This window comes from Drosophila virilis, chromosome 4 (assembly GCF_030788295.1).
Source record: "Drosophila virilis strain 15010-1051.87 chromosome 4, Dvir_AGI_RSII-ME, whole genome shotgun sequence".
Taxonomy (NCBI): Eukaryota; Metazoa; Arthropoda; class Insecta; order Diptera; family Drosophilidae; genus Drosophila; species Drosophila virilis.
Genome location: NC_091546.1, coordinates 25,935,467 through 25,954,162, shown reverse-complemented (window position 1 = coordinate 25,954,162; position 18,696 = coordinate 25,935,467). Strand labels below are relative to the sequence as shown.

Genomic DNA, 18,696 nt, shown 5'->3' with positions numbered 1-18,696 from the left:
AACATCCACAGTGGATGCTAAGATAGTTACGCATTTGCATTACAGCGCGTGTACATAACAGAGTCTGTTAAAAGTCGCTGAAAGATACTTTAGCATTAGCATTGTTTTGTTTATCCAGTTGACAGTTTGTGGAAAATCGTCACGGTGCGCGCATCAACGAAAATTCGTTGCGGAAAAACAAGAGCCCACGGGGGAAAATTTATCTTGTTGCTAGAGTTTGGCTTTAAGGCTATACAGCTGCCGAGTGCATCGTTTAGGTGTTAATTCCAATTGGAATATGCGCGCCTCTGTCTGAGGCGGGGCAAAGTGCCAAACGCACTGTGAAATATTTAAACGCAAAATGCGCGCCATATTATAAAATTCGCATTCATATTGAAAAGTGTGCGCTGCAATAGCAATTTGTTTGCGAGTGCCAACAGAGAAAACAACAAAGAATTTACAACAATTAAATCAAGCAGTCATTAGTTAAACAATAAAAGCGCCAAGTTCTTAGTTAAGTTGCCATTTATCGCTGCAATGGAGAAGAACTTTAAAGGCCTCTTCACAATCGGATTATTTCTGGCTCTGCTCGGCGGCGGCCAAACGCATTTGAATATATTTTTGAATCTACACGAGGTGCTGCGTCTAATCGGTGAGTTGGCCCCCCCCTATAAATAGCTTCAATTAATGAATGTGAATATAATTAAATATCTAATATCAATTATTTAAAACTAAACGAATTTTGATATGAGTTGAAAATTCGTGAAGAATTGTTGATGGGAATTTGAATCAAGGCTTTGCGAAAGCCGATTAAATTGCAATATTAAATAAAATACAACAAATTGTTCAAACTGAACTTAACTTATTATTTTTTAATTATACTAATATTATAACAGAAACTGGCTGTGTTAAATAAATACGACAAATTGTTTAAATTGTGCTTAAAATAAATGATTTTAATTTGAATTAATTATTTTTTGATTATACTAATATACAAGTTAATAAAAACTTAAATTTGTTTTCATTTTTAATTCTTATTTTATAGTTTTTTTTCGATTTTTACTCCGATTTATCAAAATTTGTAGATCTCTCAATTTTATCTGAATTTTCTTCCATTTTTTTACTATTCATTTATTTGTAGCTATAAATGTTAGCTCACAAATCAACAGGACTCACAAATCAAAAAACATACGATTATATATTCTATTTTTCTTTAGATATTTGTCTTATCGAAAAAAAGAGAAGATATTCTTCATATGCTAAGCTGTGGCCCATGCGACCCAGAACCATAAAACCAAAGTGTTTTACGAGGTGCTGCCAAAAAAATGCAGCATAAAAACTCTTTGTCGCTGTATTGTTTGTTTGTTTTTGTTTTTGTTGCTGCTGGGGACATGTATAGAAAATAAATAAATCCATGTTGAATATCATAAAACACATGCAAAGTGCTAGCCACCGTCGAAGTGTCGAAGTGTTTGTCTGTACAAGCTGAGAGATACGGTTGAATTATCAGAAATTATGTTGTAAAATTTACAACTCTCAGCTCGACATTTGTCCGTGCAAACAGGCCAGGTGATTGATGGGAGCGGTAGCGGGAGCGGGCAGGAGCTGGTGTTCGGGCTTATGGATGCGATCGGCTATCAAATCGCGTCACTTGTGAATAACTGGGTAAATATTGGGACAACTACGAGTGCGACTGCTAATCAGGCGCTTATCTGGCAGCTATCGGTGTGCCAGCTCGTCGTAATTCATGTTTGGGTTGGCAACTCGACTTATCGGAGCGCCGGTCAATCAATCAGAGTGCAGCACTCGCAGCAGCTGGATGAGGCTGCCGACCCAAAGGGCTCATCATCCATCAAGTGGCAGAGAAATTTATTAGTTGTGTCAGCCGCGTGTCAAACAAAATCAAATTTGAAGCCAATAATCGATCCCTTTTACCATTGTGGTATTTTGTAGTTTTGCGCTGCAATTGCAACCTGTCCCACTGATGAGTGCATGGGCACACTCTTGCTCGCCCTCTTCCGCTCCCTCTTCAATTATCCAGCGTTGACAGCAGGTTGCATGCCTGACCTACTTTTGGCTACCTTTTCGGGCGGAGCGCGCTCTCTCTCTCTCTTTCTGTGTAGTAGGTGTCATTTTTTAGCGGTTTGTTCAAAAGCTTGACTCCAACCCGACTGTGTGTGTGTGTGAGTGTGTGTGTTTGACCTGTCTTTGTGTGCATGCGTGTACATCAATTAAATTGTCAGACCACAAAAAAAATGACAACTTTGCTGCTCGTTAGGTTACACTTGTGGCCGTTGGGCAGGTGGGCGGGGGCAAGCATGGATGAACTGGGCTGAAGAGCGCTCTGGCCAAAGGCTGCACAGCATATAAACCATGTCAGGGACTGACGCACTGCTGCCCCAGCTCGTTAGCGGAACGAGCGACCCGAAGAATCTTTAATGGACTTGCAGCATAAATGAGGAAGCGCTCGGCAGAGCATGAGTCCATGCCACAGGACAGAGTTCGATTAAAGCAAATGACAGGACATATGTTCGTGAAAGGGCACAAATTGTTGACTTATGCGAAAATATGTTTATGCAAATATTCACAAGCATTGAAACGAGAATTGGGTTGAGCAGCTTAAAATAGTTAGTATTTGTTTTTATTTGCATGAATTGAGATTTTGAGACTTCGTTCCCAATAAGACAACTTGTTGGAGCACAGCATGATAGCACATATAAATTTAAATACTATGATTAATTTTGTTAAACTTGTTTTATATTGTTTTAATTTGCATAAATCAACTTTTAAGAAATAATTGAATTGCTGTTGCTTAAGTGGCACAGTGTGTGAAATTCAACTCAAAATCGAACCAATATCCACTAGGATATTCTATATAAATGATTGTAACCCTTGCCATTGCAAATAGTGCAAGTCAGACGCAAAGTGTATCAATGCCGCTAATCTCAGGCCAACTGAGCCCATCTGTGACCCAACTCAAGGCGCATTTGAGCGATTGACATGGCCAGCTTTTGCTAAATGTTGCCAACTCACGTTTAGCTAATAAAACGGCAACATTTGGCTAAAAATACACAAGCGCATTTATTTTGCCAAGTAATGTGAACTCAATTAGTGAAATGCGACAACAACAACAACAACAAGAGAAGAGAAGCAGAAGTAAGAATAGAAAAGCCCTTTAAGCCAATTGCAGCCAAATCTTGGCGAGAAATGCGCAACGTGCGTGCCGAATTTTTGGCCGAGACGACTTTGCACAGAATAATTAATAAATACAAGCGAGGGGTGAGCATGGGGTAGGAGGGTGAGGATGCAGTGTGGCAGTTGAAATCGGAGACAGAAGCAGGCGCCGCTTCGCATGCAAAGCGCGGCTGCGGATGTTCCTGCTGCTGCTGGGATGACGACAGTATAAACAACTCCACGGCATGTCGTTACCATGTCTGGCTGTCTGACTGTCTGACTGACTGGCGGGCTGCTTGTTGCACAGTGCGTAATTGGCAAATGAATGGGAGAAGCAGACGGGGATAGGTTGCAGCTATAAAGAGAGATATGGATAGAGAAAAAGACAGGATGACGCTGCAGAAGAGTAGGCGATGGCAACATTAAGCGGAATCTCAGTTGCATTTCAATGCGCTTAATTACGAGGGTGGGTCGAGGGTGGTTCGAGGGTTGTCCGCTAGGGACACACCACTTCAGTGTGTGCGCGCGTGTGTGTGTGTGGCTGCCACTTATCCATGGTTGCCACACGTGTCAACGTCAGCACAGCTTGCAACATCTGACTGACAAAAAACCACCTACAGCCTGCAGTTGCTGCTGCTGGCATCCTACGGCTGCTGCTCTTTATCTATGGCAAGTCATTGGCCCTTCGTTGCGTAAACAGTTTGCCAGTTTGCCACGCCCACTCATCCAACTATATACACCCAAATAGACATGCATATAAGCTATGCATCAGTGACAACATTCGACGCCCACTTGCGCTTAATTAAATCGCTAAACGCTTGGCGAATGTTCTTCTTGTTGTTGTTGCTGTTGGTGTTGCAGCATGTGACAAACACAACACAATGAGTGCAACACGGTTGCATGAACAACACCATGCTAAGAACAACAAAAACGATCAATTTAAATACATTGAAATGAATATTATGAAACTGCACAAGTCATATTGATGATTTGGAAGATTGCAACCAATGAAAACTGTAATAACTCTAATTAATTGGGGCTAAAGTGGAGAGCATACGATTATGTATAGACATTTTTTTAGCCTTTTAATTGATGTTCTCAAAGAAGTAAATTTCATTTTAAAGGTATCCAGCCCAATTCGACATTTATTATAATTTTAATTAGATATGACTTCAGATATTACTTCTGTTGGAATTATTGTTTTTATTTTTTATCAGTATTTATAAATAGCCCAATAATACCCTAAGAGTTTTTTATGATTGGTATTTAAATTGTAATTGTAAATAAAGCTTGGAAATTAAAATATGTAACCTCTCATCAGCTGTTAGTTCCATTGCTTTGCATTTGTTAATGGGAATAGTTAATGGAAATAGTTGTAACAATTTTCCATAATAACTTTACAGTCTTTTTTTTATAAGTTCTGAACTGCATGTGTAAATTTGGAATATATTTTTATTACAAAAAAAAAACTGCAATGCAGTATGTAACTTATTTTAAGCTCGTTGACAGCAACTTAACTTTTATTTATTCACTTTCGGCACATATTTCACATTCCCATTCGGCAACGAATGAGTTTTAGCACGCACACACAGACACACACGCATACACACATGCACACATATGATAATGTGGATAGGCCAGTTGCATATGGCACCCCCAATCCTGAGCGACTCGCATATCTCAAGTGGCGTTCCCCAGACTCGGCAGCGCCTTGTTATCAAATGAATTTAATCAGTTTCAATTGTTTATGTGTTGGTTCTCGTAGAAGGGGGCTGGCTTTTGGCATGATTGGTAGCCGCTAGACACGAAACGGAAACCGGGCAAAAGGAAAATAAAGTCCGGGGAGGAGGACCCAACCCAAAAACCCCTTGAAAAGCCAAACGAGTGGATTGCGCAAGTTTCAATTGATTTGTTTGGAAATGCATTTTTTTTCTAGAGGCTTTTCTCGTTGCTTTTGTCAGCTCCAGCAATTAATGGAACTGACAAATTATTGCGCCCATTATGAGGCGATTTAATGGTCAGCAATTGGTGACTCCGATGGCAGCCACATGTGGGTCGTCAAATGATCACTGACACCTACTTGACAACGATGTGGAAACTGGCCATGAATATATATGAATAGACAAATAGATATTTCGCAGCCTCAAATGAGGCTCAAGCTTGAAAGATAAATTGCCCAACTGTCCAACAGAATGGCGCATAAATTTATGAGCAACGTAATCGAAACAGTCGCCTAATCCCAGGACTTTGGCTCGGAGGCGTTGCCGGGCCAGTTTCCACTGGAAATGCTTAAATTATGTTAATGAGCGAACAAAATGGCGCAGATAATAAAGTACATGATATTTGCATTTGGGAATGCTGCTTAAAACAATATCCGCATTAAGGGATATGCCGGGCTATTCATGAATATCCGAGGACTCGGGATGCTCGCCATTTAGCGTAATTAACTTGTGCTTAGCCAACGCAAAACGTTTCCCACAATGGAGATCAGGACAAGCTGTGGGTAGCGGGTTGCGGGTTGCGGGTTGGGGGCTGTTGCATCTCGGGCTTAGCTGCAACAAACTTCTAAATAAACAAGGTAAGTGACGCGTGCTGCCCGCGCTCAGAGCACCGAGCAACGCATTTGTATCTTGTGGATACGACATTTTCTCTCTTTCTCGCCCCCTGCTCTGTTCTATTTCCTACGACTGCGAAGCCAGCGCAAAGTGAGAAAAGTCGCACACAACAATGACAAACGCTGCCCGACCAGGGGGTTGCTACCTTTACAACAACAAAAACAACAACAACAGCAACAACAACAACAATAAAAACAACGCTACTTAATGGACCAGAAATGCGCTGTGCAAACACAGTGTCTGTTCCTGTCCCGTCAACAATGCCGTTGTCGTCTCTGTCCCTGGTTATTTTTCTGCTCCTGACTGCTTTCCCGCCTGCCTGCCCGTTCTGCTGGCTCGTCCTGCTGGCTCGTCCTGCTGCGTATGCAAACAAACGAAGCCCGGAAGCGAAATGCGATGCGACGGCAACGCATGAGGTTGCCGCCAGCACTTGAGCACGCCGCAGCAATGGTACTCCGCCCCGCCCCGCCCCCCGCGCCAACCCAACCCCTCTATCACTAGCTAGCCACGTTGTTGAGGGCTTTATTTGAAACGGCAGCCGAGGGTGGACCGCTGCTGCCGCCCCTTGAGCTACTGCATCCGCAGCCAGTTGATGCCGTTGTCGTCGCATATTTTTATTGCCGAGCGAATTCCAAGCGGGCGCCGCGCCCCATCCTACCGCTCTTGCTCTCCCTTCGACTCTTAATGAGCCTGTAAATTATTTTTTATTATTTCGTATTTAATTTTTTCATTGCTGTTTGTTTGACTCAGAAGACAAAAAAACAAAAAAAAAACGCGAGCACACGACGCGTGCTTGGCGGCCATTTGATTTCAAATTGATTGTGGGAATCGGAATCGGATATTCGAATAGAGCTGCCAAAGGGGATGGCTGCATCGAATGCATCCAGAAATGAGGTGAACTAAGCGAGCCAATGGATTAGAACAAATTGTCCCAAAAATCATTGTTGTGTTATTCCATTACCTTCTCAACTTAGTTGCATATGATCGATACTCTTGCTCCCATTTTGTGGCCTGCTTCCAACTGAATTTATGTAAAATCTTAATTACTTTCCGCTCTATTACATGAAAGTCGAAAACTTGCTCAAAGAACTAGAATTCATCCCTCTTTCTCTCTCAGACACTTTCCCTCGGTACTCCTTCGCTCAGTTGTAATAAGTATTAACTTTTAGATATATTACCAAATGCAACTTATTGGAAAATTTCACACGCCCGCAGCGATGGGCTGGTAACCCAGTGCATTCGACCAACCCTCGCGCAGCTTCCCACACAACTTTTCCAAGTCGGTTGGAAAAACAGAAGAGACAATGCAAAGAAAATGAAATGGGGCTCACGTTCAGCGCTGATAAAATATCGAGTCATTTAAATTTGGGGTTAAAATTTGGTTTTTATGGATCCAAAATGCATTTTCTGCCATAATGGGATAATCATTATATGGAGCATGATAGTTAGGATTGAAGACAGAAGATAAAAAAAGAAATAAGTAATTTGCCACTATTACGACATTTACTCTCTTTGAAGTCTGTCCTAGAGAGTAATCTTAAGAGCTGTTTTACGCGCTAAATATATTTGAAATAAATATTATTGTTTATTTAGCTCGACCTACTCTTGTCGCCCTGTCAGGCTGATGTTGATAGGAACCAACTGCTGGCCGACATATGCGAAACGTTTATTCCAATTATGCGCTAATCAAAATATCAAGCGGGAATCAATTTTCAAGCAACAGCCAAAGCGCAAATTTAGCTGGCCAGATAATTTATGCCTTCAATCAAACCGAGTGACTGATTGACTGACTGACTGACTGACGACAGCGGCGTCTTTATACGGGAGAAGCAGCAGGAGGAGGAGGAGCTGCCTAGGGGCCGCTCTGTCTGCGGCAATTTCCTTGTCACGCGTGATAAAATGCGGACATGGCACATGAAGAAGGGGTCGGTCGGTTCGAATGGGGGCGGGGCACAGCTTGGCTAGAATTGGAGTCGGCTTATGGAGCAACAAGTAATGCCAGCTGAAAGAGAGACAAGTCCTGATTATTGTGCGGCTTGTTTTAACTTTAATTAAGCGCTCATTTCACATTTAAATACGCATTCATACACATTTAAAAAAACATATTCGCATAAATTGTATTCGCTTTGGATACTCAGCGTAACGTAACGCCCGTGCTTACCCGATTCGTTCCGTTGCGAATGCGATTCGTTGTGGCATCTCCGCGACGAACACACTCGCCACTCGACATTCATTTGCCGCCGTGCATTAGTTGCGGCTATTATCGTGTCTGCCTCTCTTTATTATCAATTCTCATCTTTTGTAAGCCCCCGTTCCAGACCACCAAATTGTGTGAAATGTCTGTGTGTGTCTGTGCGTATCTGTGTGTTTTGTTCTTTTACACGCATATTTCTATTTGGACAGGCTAATGGCGTTGAGTGGCTCTTTGAGTTGGGTGTGAGAATATTAGCAACATTATCATTAACATATTTAAATGCGGATAAGCAAAGCGAATAATGAATGCGAGATTGTATAAATAACGATGATGCTCTACGCCGCCAAAGAGTGAATAAAGCAATCAAAGGAATGAATGCATGAGTACAAGCTTAACCAAGGTGAGGGCTTGCGTTTTGTTTTTGTTAGCCCCACCATAGCAATTAGTTAACTATAGGAAGAATTATAGATCGATTCAGTGATATATATTTTATGCACAATGTTATCATAGATCTTAGTTGTCGCTAACCTTTTCTTAACTCTTAATTATGAATAGCTCTTAACTGTCTTCGCCTTTTTCTCAGTTCGAGACTTGAAATTAACACATTGTCAACATCTTTTGCCCCGCCTTCGCAGCTTTGAGCTAGTGTGTGGTCCTCTTTCAAAAGTCTTGCATCGTCACGTTAACAAGATGATAAACCCCTGACGACTCTCAACGCAAGCACCCGAAAAAATATATAAACATATGCATACAAGTACATGTGCACATACATATGTGTGTGTATGTGTATATTTTTGTGACCTAAAAGCAAAAAACGTTGTCATAAACAAAGCCAAAAACTTTTCAACAAATAGCGGCGGGCAGCAGAGCTTGGAGAGGGGATGCGTCCACTTCAGTGGCACCGCCTACACACACACATTTATATATATGTATACGACCAACAACAAACACACAGCCCAATGCATCCATGCTAATCTCTCTTATATTCTGTTCTGCCCGGGACTGAGACCTGGAACTGCCACTGGGACCTGGACAGGCCCTGGGACTGGGATTGGAACTGGGCCTGTTAATGGGTACCGTAGTAGCACTTATTGTTAGCCGAGCAGCTGCCTTGTCGGCAGCCGGAAAAAGTCAATGCGAGGCGCTCCTCAGTCGGTCAGAGTCATAAATTACGCCATCCCTTGGGTGCTATTGAAAGGTGTGTGTACGTAAGTGTGTGTGTGTGTGCGTGTGTGCGTCTGTTTGTATTTGTTGTTGCTGCTGTTGTTTGTTTGTATTGGACACTGCCCCGAGGTGTTGGGCTCGAACAATTTGCACAGCTCCCTCTGGCCTGTGTCGCTGGCAGAGTCATCTCACAAGGCTGTTGTTTGGCCATGTCAAACGTGTTCATAAATTCCACCTCTTGGCCCAAAAATTCGGCACAGGAAGTTATTGTTTACTTAAGCACAAACACACACACACACACACACACGCACATCCATCGACAAGTTTGCGGGTTTCGCCACAGAATGTCTTTTGGCGGTAGCCTCTGTGCCGCAGGCCCTGTGATCTCTGCGCCGGGCCACCCAGGCTGCTCGGGCTGCTTGGCCACAAAGGCGCATGCAAATCAAACCACAGGGCACATTACAAGCTGACCCAAGCAGCCGAAACCGCAACAAGCTCAACTAACTGGGCCACTCACCGGCTGACCACCTCAGCTGCACCTGCTGCAGCCACCCCCGGCCACGCTTTATGGCTGTCCATAAATTTTATGGCAGCGCCTAGACACAGTTTGGTCCCCGCAGCTATGTCTGGGATTGCCTCCAGCCTGAGGTGATAAAAATTTCATTACATCACGCAAAAGTCCGAAATTGAAAGCAAACTTTACACCAGTGGCAAGTTAATGGCCAGCTTTGACTCTGACTCGACCCGAAATCACAGTCGGCCGCTAACTGATGGATTGAGTGTGGATGTGGGTTGTTGGGTGCTGAGCAGGTGGGTCCTAGTGGCAGGTGTTGCGGGTCTGTCTGTTGTCTCACGCGAGCGAGCGTGGGCCTGGGCTAATAATCACATTAGCTTTGCCAGATAATCACATTAAATTTTCGACTGGTTTTATTCTTTTTATTTTGCTTTGATTTTTATGGCCCAATAATTTGCACTTCTAGTGGATGGGCGGGCTTTCCGATTGAGGGCTTGGCCTGGCCAAGGAATCGGCTAGATTAATTACGCACGCATCTTGCTGCTTGAGTGCCTTGACCTTAATGGTACTTATAAATGCGCTAATTAGAAATGGAGTAAGCTGTTCCAGAATCAGCCATACACACACACACACACACACATCTATAGAGAGGAAAGAGGGGGCTTGGGCCGCTTGTATTTACATTTTAAATTGAAAATGCAACTACAAACCGTCCATGGCAACATCACCATAAACATAATGTGTTTTTTATGGTTTGTCATAGAAATCTACAAGATCATAATTTATGCAACACCCGCTGGCCGCACGGCCCCAATGAACTTGAATTTATGGCCAGGCCAGGCCCAAGCCAAGCCAAGTTGGAACTGAAGTCGTCGCAGCGTTAAGGTGATAATATAAAAGAGAAAAACATAAACTGGAAGACGGCCAAAGGGTTCTGGTGCAGGGCGCAGGGGCAGTTGATTGCGTCTGCCTGGAGGCAAAAACGTCAGCAGAGTGGCCAGAGCCAAAGGAGCGCCAAGAGCAGCAGCACAGAGCGAGGCAAATAAATTGCAGCTGCTCGGCCAGGGCGATGAAATACAAATAGAAATACTTGGCAGCTACCGTTGACGTTGCACGTTGCACGTTGAACGTTGCGCGTTGCACGTCGAGTCTGGCTGCGGATGAAGTTGCCAGAGAGCATCGTGCACTTCACATGTCCTTTAGCTTGTTTGTCTTTCACTCTGACGCTCCTCTGCAGCGAGCTGAAGTGAAGTTGTTTGGCCAGACGACGCGCCACGCAGAGAAACGTCTTGCCAACCTCCATCCGACCAGTCGACCAGTCGACCAGTCGAGCATTCGAGCATGGAACCCAAACGAGCTTGCGAATCATGACCATTTGGGCATAAAAATTACCTTACCTCGCCCTGTCTCGTCTGCAGTTGCTGTTGGCTTGTCTTCTTGTTGTTGACCTTCTATGGCCTGCGAGTTACCTGGCTGCGAGCTGACTTTGGCAGTGCGATTTAATCAGTTGCAAGCACATCTTTCCATCATGAATCTGGCCGCTGCAACAGCTCTTGACTTTTGGGTTAGCCAACTCGTCTGGGCACGACTTACACAAACGCTGCCCGAATCAAATGTGAACAAATTGAATTCGCTTGAGTTATGATGCCCCTTGCTAAAGACATTAGCATGTGCCTTGCTCTGGTCCCAGCCGGAATCAAATTGGTAGCACATAAAAAGTTTCTGATGGCAGAGTCGCACAGCTTGGAGGCAGCTGGGGTAATCATTTGATAGTCAAAGACGCAACCCTTGCCGAAAGCCAACATAGACACCCCAAACGGCCCTAAATCAGCATCAGCTTCAGCTCAGTGGCCACCAATGTCATCATCAGCCGCGGGCAGAGACAGCTAACCCCAGACAAAAACTTGTACATACATTGATAATAATAAAAATGTCTGTCGTCTGCCTCAAAGTGGGAGTCGGACTCTGGCTCTGTCTGTGGCCTAGTCTTCCGTCTGCGTTTAATGCACAACATATTCATGTGTCAAAAGACAATTTCGGATTTATGGCCTGCGAAATCCCCAGGCTGTTGTCCGACTACGACGACGACGACGAAGTGACGCATAGTGGGCGGCCGAATGGGGTCCGTTGCATTAGCATAGAGAAAAAATATGTTAAGAAAACATAAAATGATATCCACTAGGCGAGACACACATTCAGACATACATTTAAATCCCGCTCAGCTTTTTGGTTTGCATAAATTAGGGCTGAAGGAAAGGGTTCGGATCGGTGCTGGGCATGCCGCAATGGGTTAGATACATGGGCCTGGCGTATTTGGGGCGCAAAAATTGCCATTTTTATTCCATTTTTTCTCTTTTTTTTCTCAGTTTGGCACATACAAAGTTTTGGCTTATGCGTCTGCTCTGGTATTTTAGGGTTGTAATTGAAATTAAATAGATGTCGTGCCATGAATTCAAATCGCTTTTCTTTTTTTGCCTTCTTTCTGGCAAATTCGTTGCATAACAATGGGAAGAGGGTTTTAAAGAGTTAAAGAACCAAAAATATATGTGCAAATATTTACAAAGCTTTGATGTAAGATTGGTCCTAAATATCATAAAAATATAGATTTGAGTAAGCCATGAAATAACCACGAATAACATTTGATTTAAACAAATTGAGTGTTTAATCCGCTTACTCCTTATTTTAATAGACGATATAGGACTTAAAGCAAACATGGCCTGCAACAATACAAATATTGATTAAAACTGATATAAGATTTGCTTCATGGAACAGAAGATTATTTCTCAATGCTTTTGAGTCTTTGCCTAGTCTGATCTATATGAGATAATTGATTCTTAGAGTTCTCAAAAGACTCTAGACTGTCTCGGATAGCTCAACTATTCAGTTTGCTTTGTAGCCATCCTCTTTAGTTGCCACATTTGCATTTTACTTTATCAGCATCTTGCCACGCATAACTCCTGCCTGTTATCGCTGTGCTCCGTTCTGGCTTGCCTCCGGTTTTCTTTTACCATTTTCCACTTGTTCATGCTGTTGCAATTTGTAGCTCTTTAAGCATATTTTCACAGCTTCTTTTACACTTTTGGGATAACTTTTACTTTTTGGGGCAACGCCGCGCGTATTTATGTCAGCGTCCAAGCTGAAGGTGGCTGGATAAAGAACATCGATTTTCTCCAAACAGCTGCCCAGGTGACAGGCGGAAAAAGGAAAACAGAGCACAGAACTCAGCTATTGAGAATTGTGTGGGGGTGTGGGGCATCGACTTCATTTGTCGAGCAATCAGCTCTAATTAGCGCCAGGCACTTGAGATGCAAAGCATTTCACTGCAGGGGGGGTGGGTGGGTGTCGGGAGGCTGAAGCTGAATAATTTGCTATTATTTGTCCATAATTGGGGTGCGTGGGGTCGCAAAAGTTTTGATGTCGGTGGAATTTTAATTGTGAATGTTTCAGCCGACGCAAGTTTTATGCCAAGCTGGGGCACTTGCTCGACTTGCTTCGCCTTTAAGCAATCATTTTGTAATGTTTCTTTTTTGTCTCGATTAAATGAACTGCTTTTCCAGCTCAGAAGTCTGAGTCCCATTAACCCTTGCGGAGCTATCACAACTTCTCTATCTACCTAGGTTCATTATGCGACAGTATTCATATCTGCAAAACGACATATTTCCTCACCCCCGCCACTCCCCTGCTACCGCAGAGCGTGGTCCACCAGCAGCCGCTTTCACTAATTACATTTTCAAAGCGCAAACGAAGCGTATGAGGAACCGGGGGAGGGTAAGCGAAAGGGAGTGGAAACGGGAACGGGAGCAGCCTGGTCTGGGTTCGCTCCACTAATTAGTACGACATACACACACACATGCATATAAATGCATATGTATAGTCGGTGGACGAATAAGTGGCATAAATTAAAATAAAATGCATAAGTATTATGCTGCGACTGCGATAAAAATCTAAAATAAACCGCAGCGGCTAGCCCCATGAACAAACACGCCGAAGCATGCAACATATGCACAGCAGCAGCAGGGCAAGCAACAAAGCAACAACATCAACATTAATTAAGCATAAACATTTAACCTGCCCCCGAGACACGCCTTCGCACAGCGTCGCGTGTCCGTGAGCCAAGTAAGGGTCCGCTTTGTGTTTTGTTCAAGTCGCATTTTATAATTTTGATTGATTTATTGAGCCCACGCAAGTGGCAAGGGGCAAGTGGCAACTGGCAAGTGGCAAGTGTAGCCAGAGCAGGTATCGAGCAAGGCGCCAGCTGTAGGCCGATCCCCAGGAGAGCGTCTCGTATATATTTCTAAATGTAATTTAATTAAATGCATTGCGAGGCGACGGGCCAGCGAGCAGCGATCCACAGACCTGTCATAACTATCCGATACACCTATCTGATATGTAGATAAAAAGATAGCCAGGTGTTTTTCAGGGTAGATATTCGTAGGAAAGCTTAACAAGTAGTTTATTTTGGATTAGCCTAAATAGGTGCTGTTCGCCAGGCAGCTATCTACAAAAGCATAATAATGCATAATAGATTTTTAAGATTAAATTCAAGTTTAATGTGAGGGTAAAGTTGTGCTTTAAGTCAAATTTATAATATATATTAATGCCCTACAGAAACTAAGTAGATATCGATATGCCGGGTTTTGGTTAGGAATAACAGTCAGATTGGGTTAGTCTCACATATCTGTTAAATAATCGGCTCGGCTTATGAGCAGGTCTCTGAGATTTATCTGTGCACAAAACGCTACTCGAGTAAGACTTCAGTCAAGTATTGGTGATTTAGCGATTTAAAAGTTGAATATCAATTCCAAAAAGTGTACTTTAAGCTTGAACTCTTCTTTGTCGCCCAACTTGTTTGTCGATTTTGATTGATTTGGGGTGGATGCAATAAGAAATTGTCTGGCATCGGAAGCTGTTGCTGGGGCTCGGCTATTTAACTCCTTCAATATGTCACCGAAATGTCTAAGTGGACAGATAATGCAGGGTCTGGTGGCAGTAACAGTCGGCTGCTTGGCCATGGCCATTGCTCGAAGAAAATCAATTTGACAAAGTAAAGAAAACTGTTATCCCTGGTGATTGATTATGCAGCCGACTCAAGTGACTGGCCAAAAGTTGCTCGGCTGCTTCGATTGGGTCACCAGGCGTATCATTAATTTCCAGAGCGGCGGGTTGGACGCCATGTTAGCAGCCATTACGGACATGCATCTTAAGTCTTTCTGCTTTCGCTTCATTGCAGGCGTTTCCGCGGAGCTCTACTATGTGCGGGAGGGCGCCATCAATGACTACGCGCTGAACTTTGCGGTGCCGGTGCCGGCGAACATAAGCGATGTTACGTTTACCTGGCAGTCGCTGGTGGAGCATCCGCTGCCCTACAGCATCAATGTGGCCACCTCGGATGTGGGTGTTCTGCCACGCCCGATGCTGAACATCTCGCGCATTGGCGATGTGCCCCAGGAGCCGCAGACATGGGGCGTCAGCCTCAAGTGCTCGGGCACGCGGGCAGCGGAGGTAACCGTTACCATCAGTGTAGAGGTGATACTGGACCGGGCGACCAACAACAATACGAATCTCATCTTTAAACGTAAGAAAATTTGCTTGAAGGACGAGCCAAACGACGCACGGGAGGAATACGATGACGAGGAACCACTGCATCCGGACCTGACTGGTCACGAAGATATCCACTACACGGAACACAATGAAGACACCGCAGAGCACGTCATATCCGACGGCCACATGCCCTCAAATGTGGAGCATGGAAAGGCAACTGAGAGACACCGTGTAGTGGTGACTGAGCCTACCGTGGTTGTGGGACGAGGTGCTGGCGGGGCAGGCTCGAACAATGAATACGATCCACTCTTGCGTGAAACTCTCGTGCCGCCCACCAGCGGTCTGATCACTCTGATAGTGGGCGGTATTTTGGCACTGGTGCTCGTTTCGACACTCATTTTGATAGCCTACTGCGCAAAGGGACCTTCGAAGCGACATCCCTCGAACGGCGTGCATTTGATTAAGACCTCCAGCTTTCAGCGCTTGCCCACCATTTCCTCTACGGCACACAATTCGATCTATGTTTGCCCCTCGACAATCACACCCACATATGCGACGCTGACGCGGCCCTTTCGCGAATATGAGCATGAGCCTGAGGAGTTCAACCGCCGTCTCCAGGAGCTGACAGTCCAAAAATGTCGCGTGCGCCTCTCCTGCCTCGTCCAAGAGGGAAACTTTGGGCGCATCTATCGCGGCACTTATAACGACTGCCAGGAGGTTCTGGTCAAGACTGTGGCGCAGCATGCAAGCCAGCTACAAGTGAATCTTCTGCTTCAGGAATCCATGATGCTCTATGAGGCAACACACCCCAATGTCCTAGCTGTGCTCGGCATTTCTATCGAGGACTTTGCCACACCATTCGTGCTCTATGCCGCCACCGGCAGTGTTCGCAATCTAAAGACCTTCCTGCAGGATCCATCGTATGCCAGAAGCGTTACCACCATTCAAACGGTGCTAATGGCCTCCCAGCTAGCCATGGCCATGGAGCATTTGCACAACCATGGAGTCATTCACAAGGATATTGCAGCCAGGAATTGTGTGTAAGTAGAGCAGAGGCCCCTAAAACATTATCCAACCTAATCTATGTTTTGTAATTCGTCTAATCGACCACTTACGAACCTCTGCTCTTCGTTTCCCTCAGCATTGATGATCAGCTGCGCGTAAAGTTAACCGACAGCGCCCTCAGTCGCGATCTCTTCTCCGGTGACTACAACTGCTTGGGAGATGGGGAGTACCGACCCATCAAGTGGCTGTCGCTCGAGGCACTGCAGAAGTCGCACTACAACGAGGGCAGCGACGTTTGGTCCTTTGGGGTACTCATGTGGGAGATGTGCACGCTGGGCAAGCTGCCCTACGCCGAGATTGATCCGTATGAAATGGAGCATTATCTAAAGGACGGTTATAGACTGGCACAGCCCTTCAACTGTCCCGACGAACTGTGAGTATCAACCAGCTAATGGGCACTCATATCACACAGAAAATTGAACGGTTGCCTTCCTTTGCTCTGGTACTTGCAGTTTCACTATTATGGCCTACTGCTGGGCCTCCATGCCCGCCGAGCGACCCTCGTTCAGTCAGCTTCAGATCTGCCTATCGGAGTTCCATACACAGATCACCAGATATGTTTAACCTGCGGTAATGAAGCACACCAAGACCTGTAAATATAACAAAAGGCGACGTCGTAAGATTTCGCAGCAAACGATGTCCGCAACTCTGTTCCCAAAGACATATTTAAATTAAAGCGCCTAAGGGGCGTCTAAGAAGCGATAATGTGGGAGATATGGATACGAGTGAGGGCCCACTGTTGTCCCCCACAATAAATAGTTACTTACTAATTGTAGTAGTCGCTGGACCGATTGGAGGCAACATACCACGGTTCAGAAAAGTCGCAAAGTTGTGCACTGCACCATATTAAGCAGTTAGGTTATTAGGACTAGGATAGGATATTATGAAAATCGAAAAACAAGTGACATTTAAATGCAAGAAACATAGTAGTTGAACGTAAACACCAGAATACATTTTAACGAGACACATTCACGAAAGAAAACCCAGTTAAGGATTCCCTGAGAATCCCCACATAAGCTAAATCATTTGGATAACATAACATTATATATAGATACATAGCTAAAGACAAGACCCATAATAAGGTACACAACCCTAGGCTAGGCGTATACGAGTGTTGGCCTGGTTTATCGGGACACTTTGGAGGAGCTCGGGCATAAATTCGACGTTTATAAACAGCAAAATATATATTATCGAATATCTATGTAAATGTATTTATATGTGTATGTATATGTATATGACTAAGAGCGTAGTGCTAGAAAACTCGAATCTAATGTATTTAATTAATGTTAATGACTTCATGTCGAAATCCAACGGTGCACTACAGAACTTCCCTATTTAGTTCACCAGCATCCAAGATCCCAGGGACTGTCGAGTCGAGCCTAAAAATTTTTTTTGTTACTTGAAAGTTTTGTAATATACTTAAGCATTTCGCATTAGTTTTATGTTCCCCTTTATGAGTTTTATTTTAAGAATAACGAAAGAAAACGATTTCAATAAACGTCCGTGCATGAAATTCAAAACCAAAGAAATGCATTCGCGAATTGCCTCCGTCTGAAAGGGGAAATGGAAAATGGAAAATGGAACGACAGTTAAGTAAAATATTCTTGTGTAAGTATATCGCTAACAATTGAGCCCCAGCCACGCCCATCACTTACCCTAAAACAACTTGTGCTAAGAGCAATGCGTTGTTTGGGCTTAAAGTGCGGAGGCGACGCTGCCACAACCAAGAGGGGCTGGGCTGGGTTAACCATCTGCAGCCCGCACACACGCAAACACAGACACACACAGACACACATATACATGTTCAAGAACGAGCCAATCTCTTTGCCAGCCCAAGCGTGCTGGCTACACAAAAGGCATGTAATGCCAACTGCCTATTTGAGGAGTGGAAGCGGGAGCAGAGGCAGAAGCGGAAGCGAGAACAGGAGCAGGAGGTGCCTGCCCACACCTGTACGTGGAGAGCCTGTCGAGCGCGTGCAGAGCTTATGAGGTAGTCGCTATTTCATGGTATGCCCTTTGATGGCCGCACTGACACTACTTAGTTTTTGGCACGTCATGGAGCGGCACGATGTTGCCCGTGTCCTTTTTAATATGCCTGTCACAGCGTCAGCCAGTCCAGAGACTAGTTTCGTGTCCTGCCTCCTTCCTGGCTGCTGCGTGCTGCTTTCTATTTCATTTTTTGGCTCTCCTTCACGATGGTAATGTCTTTAAAAAACGCTCCGAGCACGCAGCTCTGAGGCACGTGCCCCGGCTAAGATGCGAGGCATTTAACCAAAGCCACTATCAAAATCAAAAGCTAACACAAAAGCTGTTACAGTAAAGCCTCTGCATAACGACAACACATAACACTAAGATTCAAGATTACAAGCTTATAAGAATATATGCTCAAACTATTTACTTTTATTTAGGCGATGTTAGATAATCAACTTTTCTTTTGTATCAACTTTTTT

The 18,696-nt window shown here is 44.3% G+C and overlaps 1 protein-coding gene across 1 annotated transcript; it reads left to right on the top strand.

Annotated features, from left to right (window-relative positions):
• The first annotated feature begins 117 nt into the window (after nt 1–117).
• Nucleotides 118–17,759, top strand: drl (derailed). The gene is made up of 4 exons (XM_002057613.4): nt 118–631; nt 14,871–16,221; nt 16,323–16,619; nt 16,699–17,759. The coding sequence occupies exons 1-4, from the start codon at nt 517–519 to the stop codon at nt 16,808–16,810; spliced, it is 1,875 nt and encodes a 624-aa protein (XP_002057649.3). The 5' UTR covers nt 118–516; the 3' UTR covers nt 16,811–17,759.
• Nucleotides 17,760–18,696: the final 937 nt, after the last annotated feature.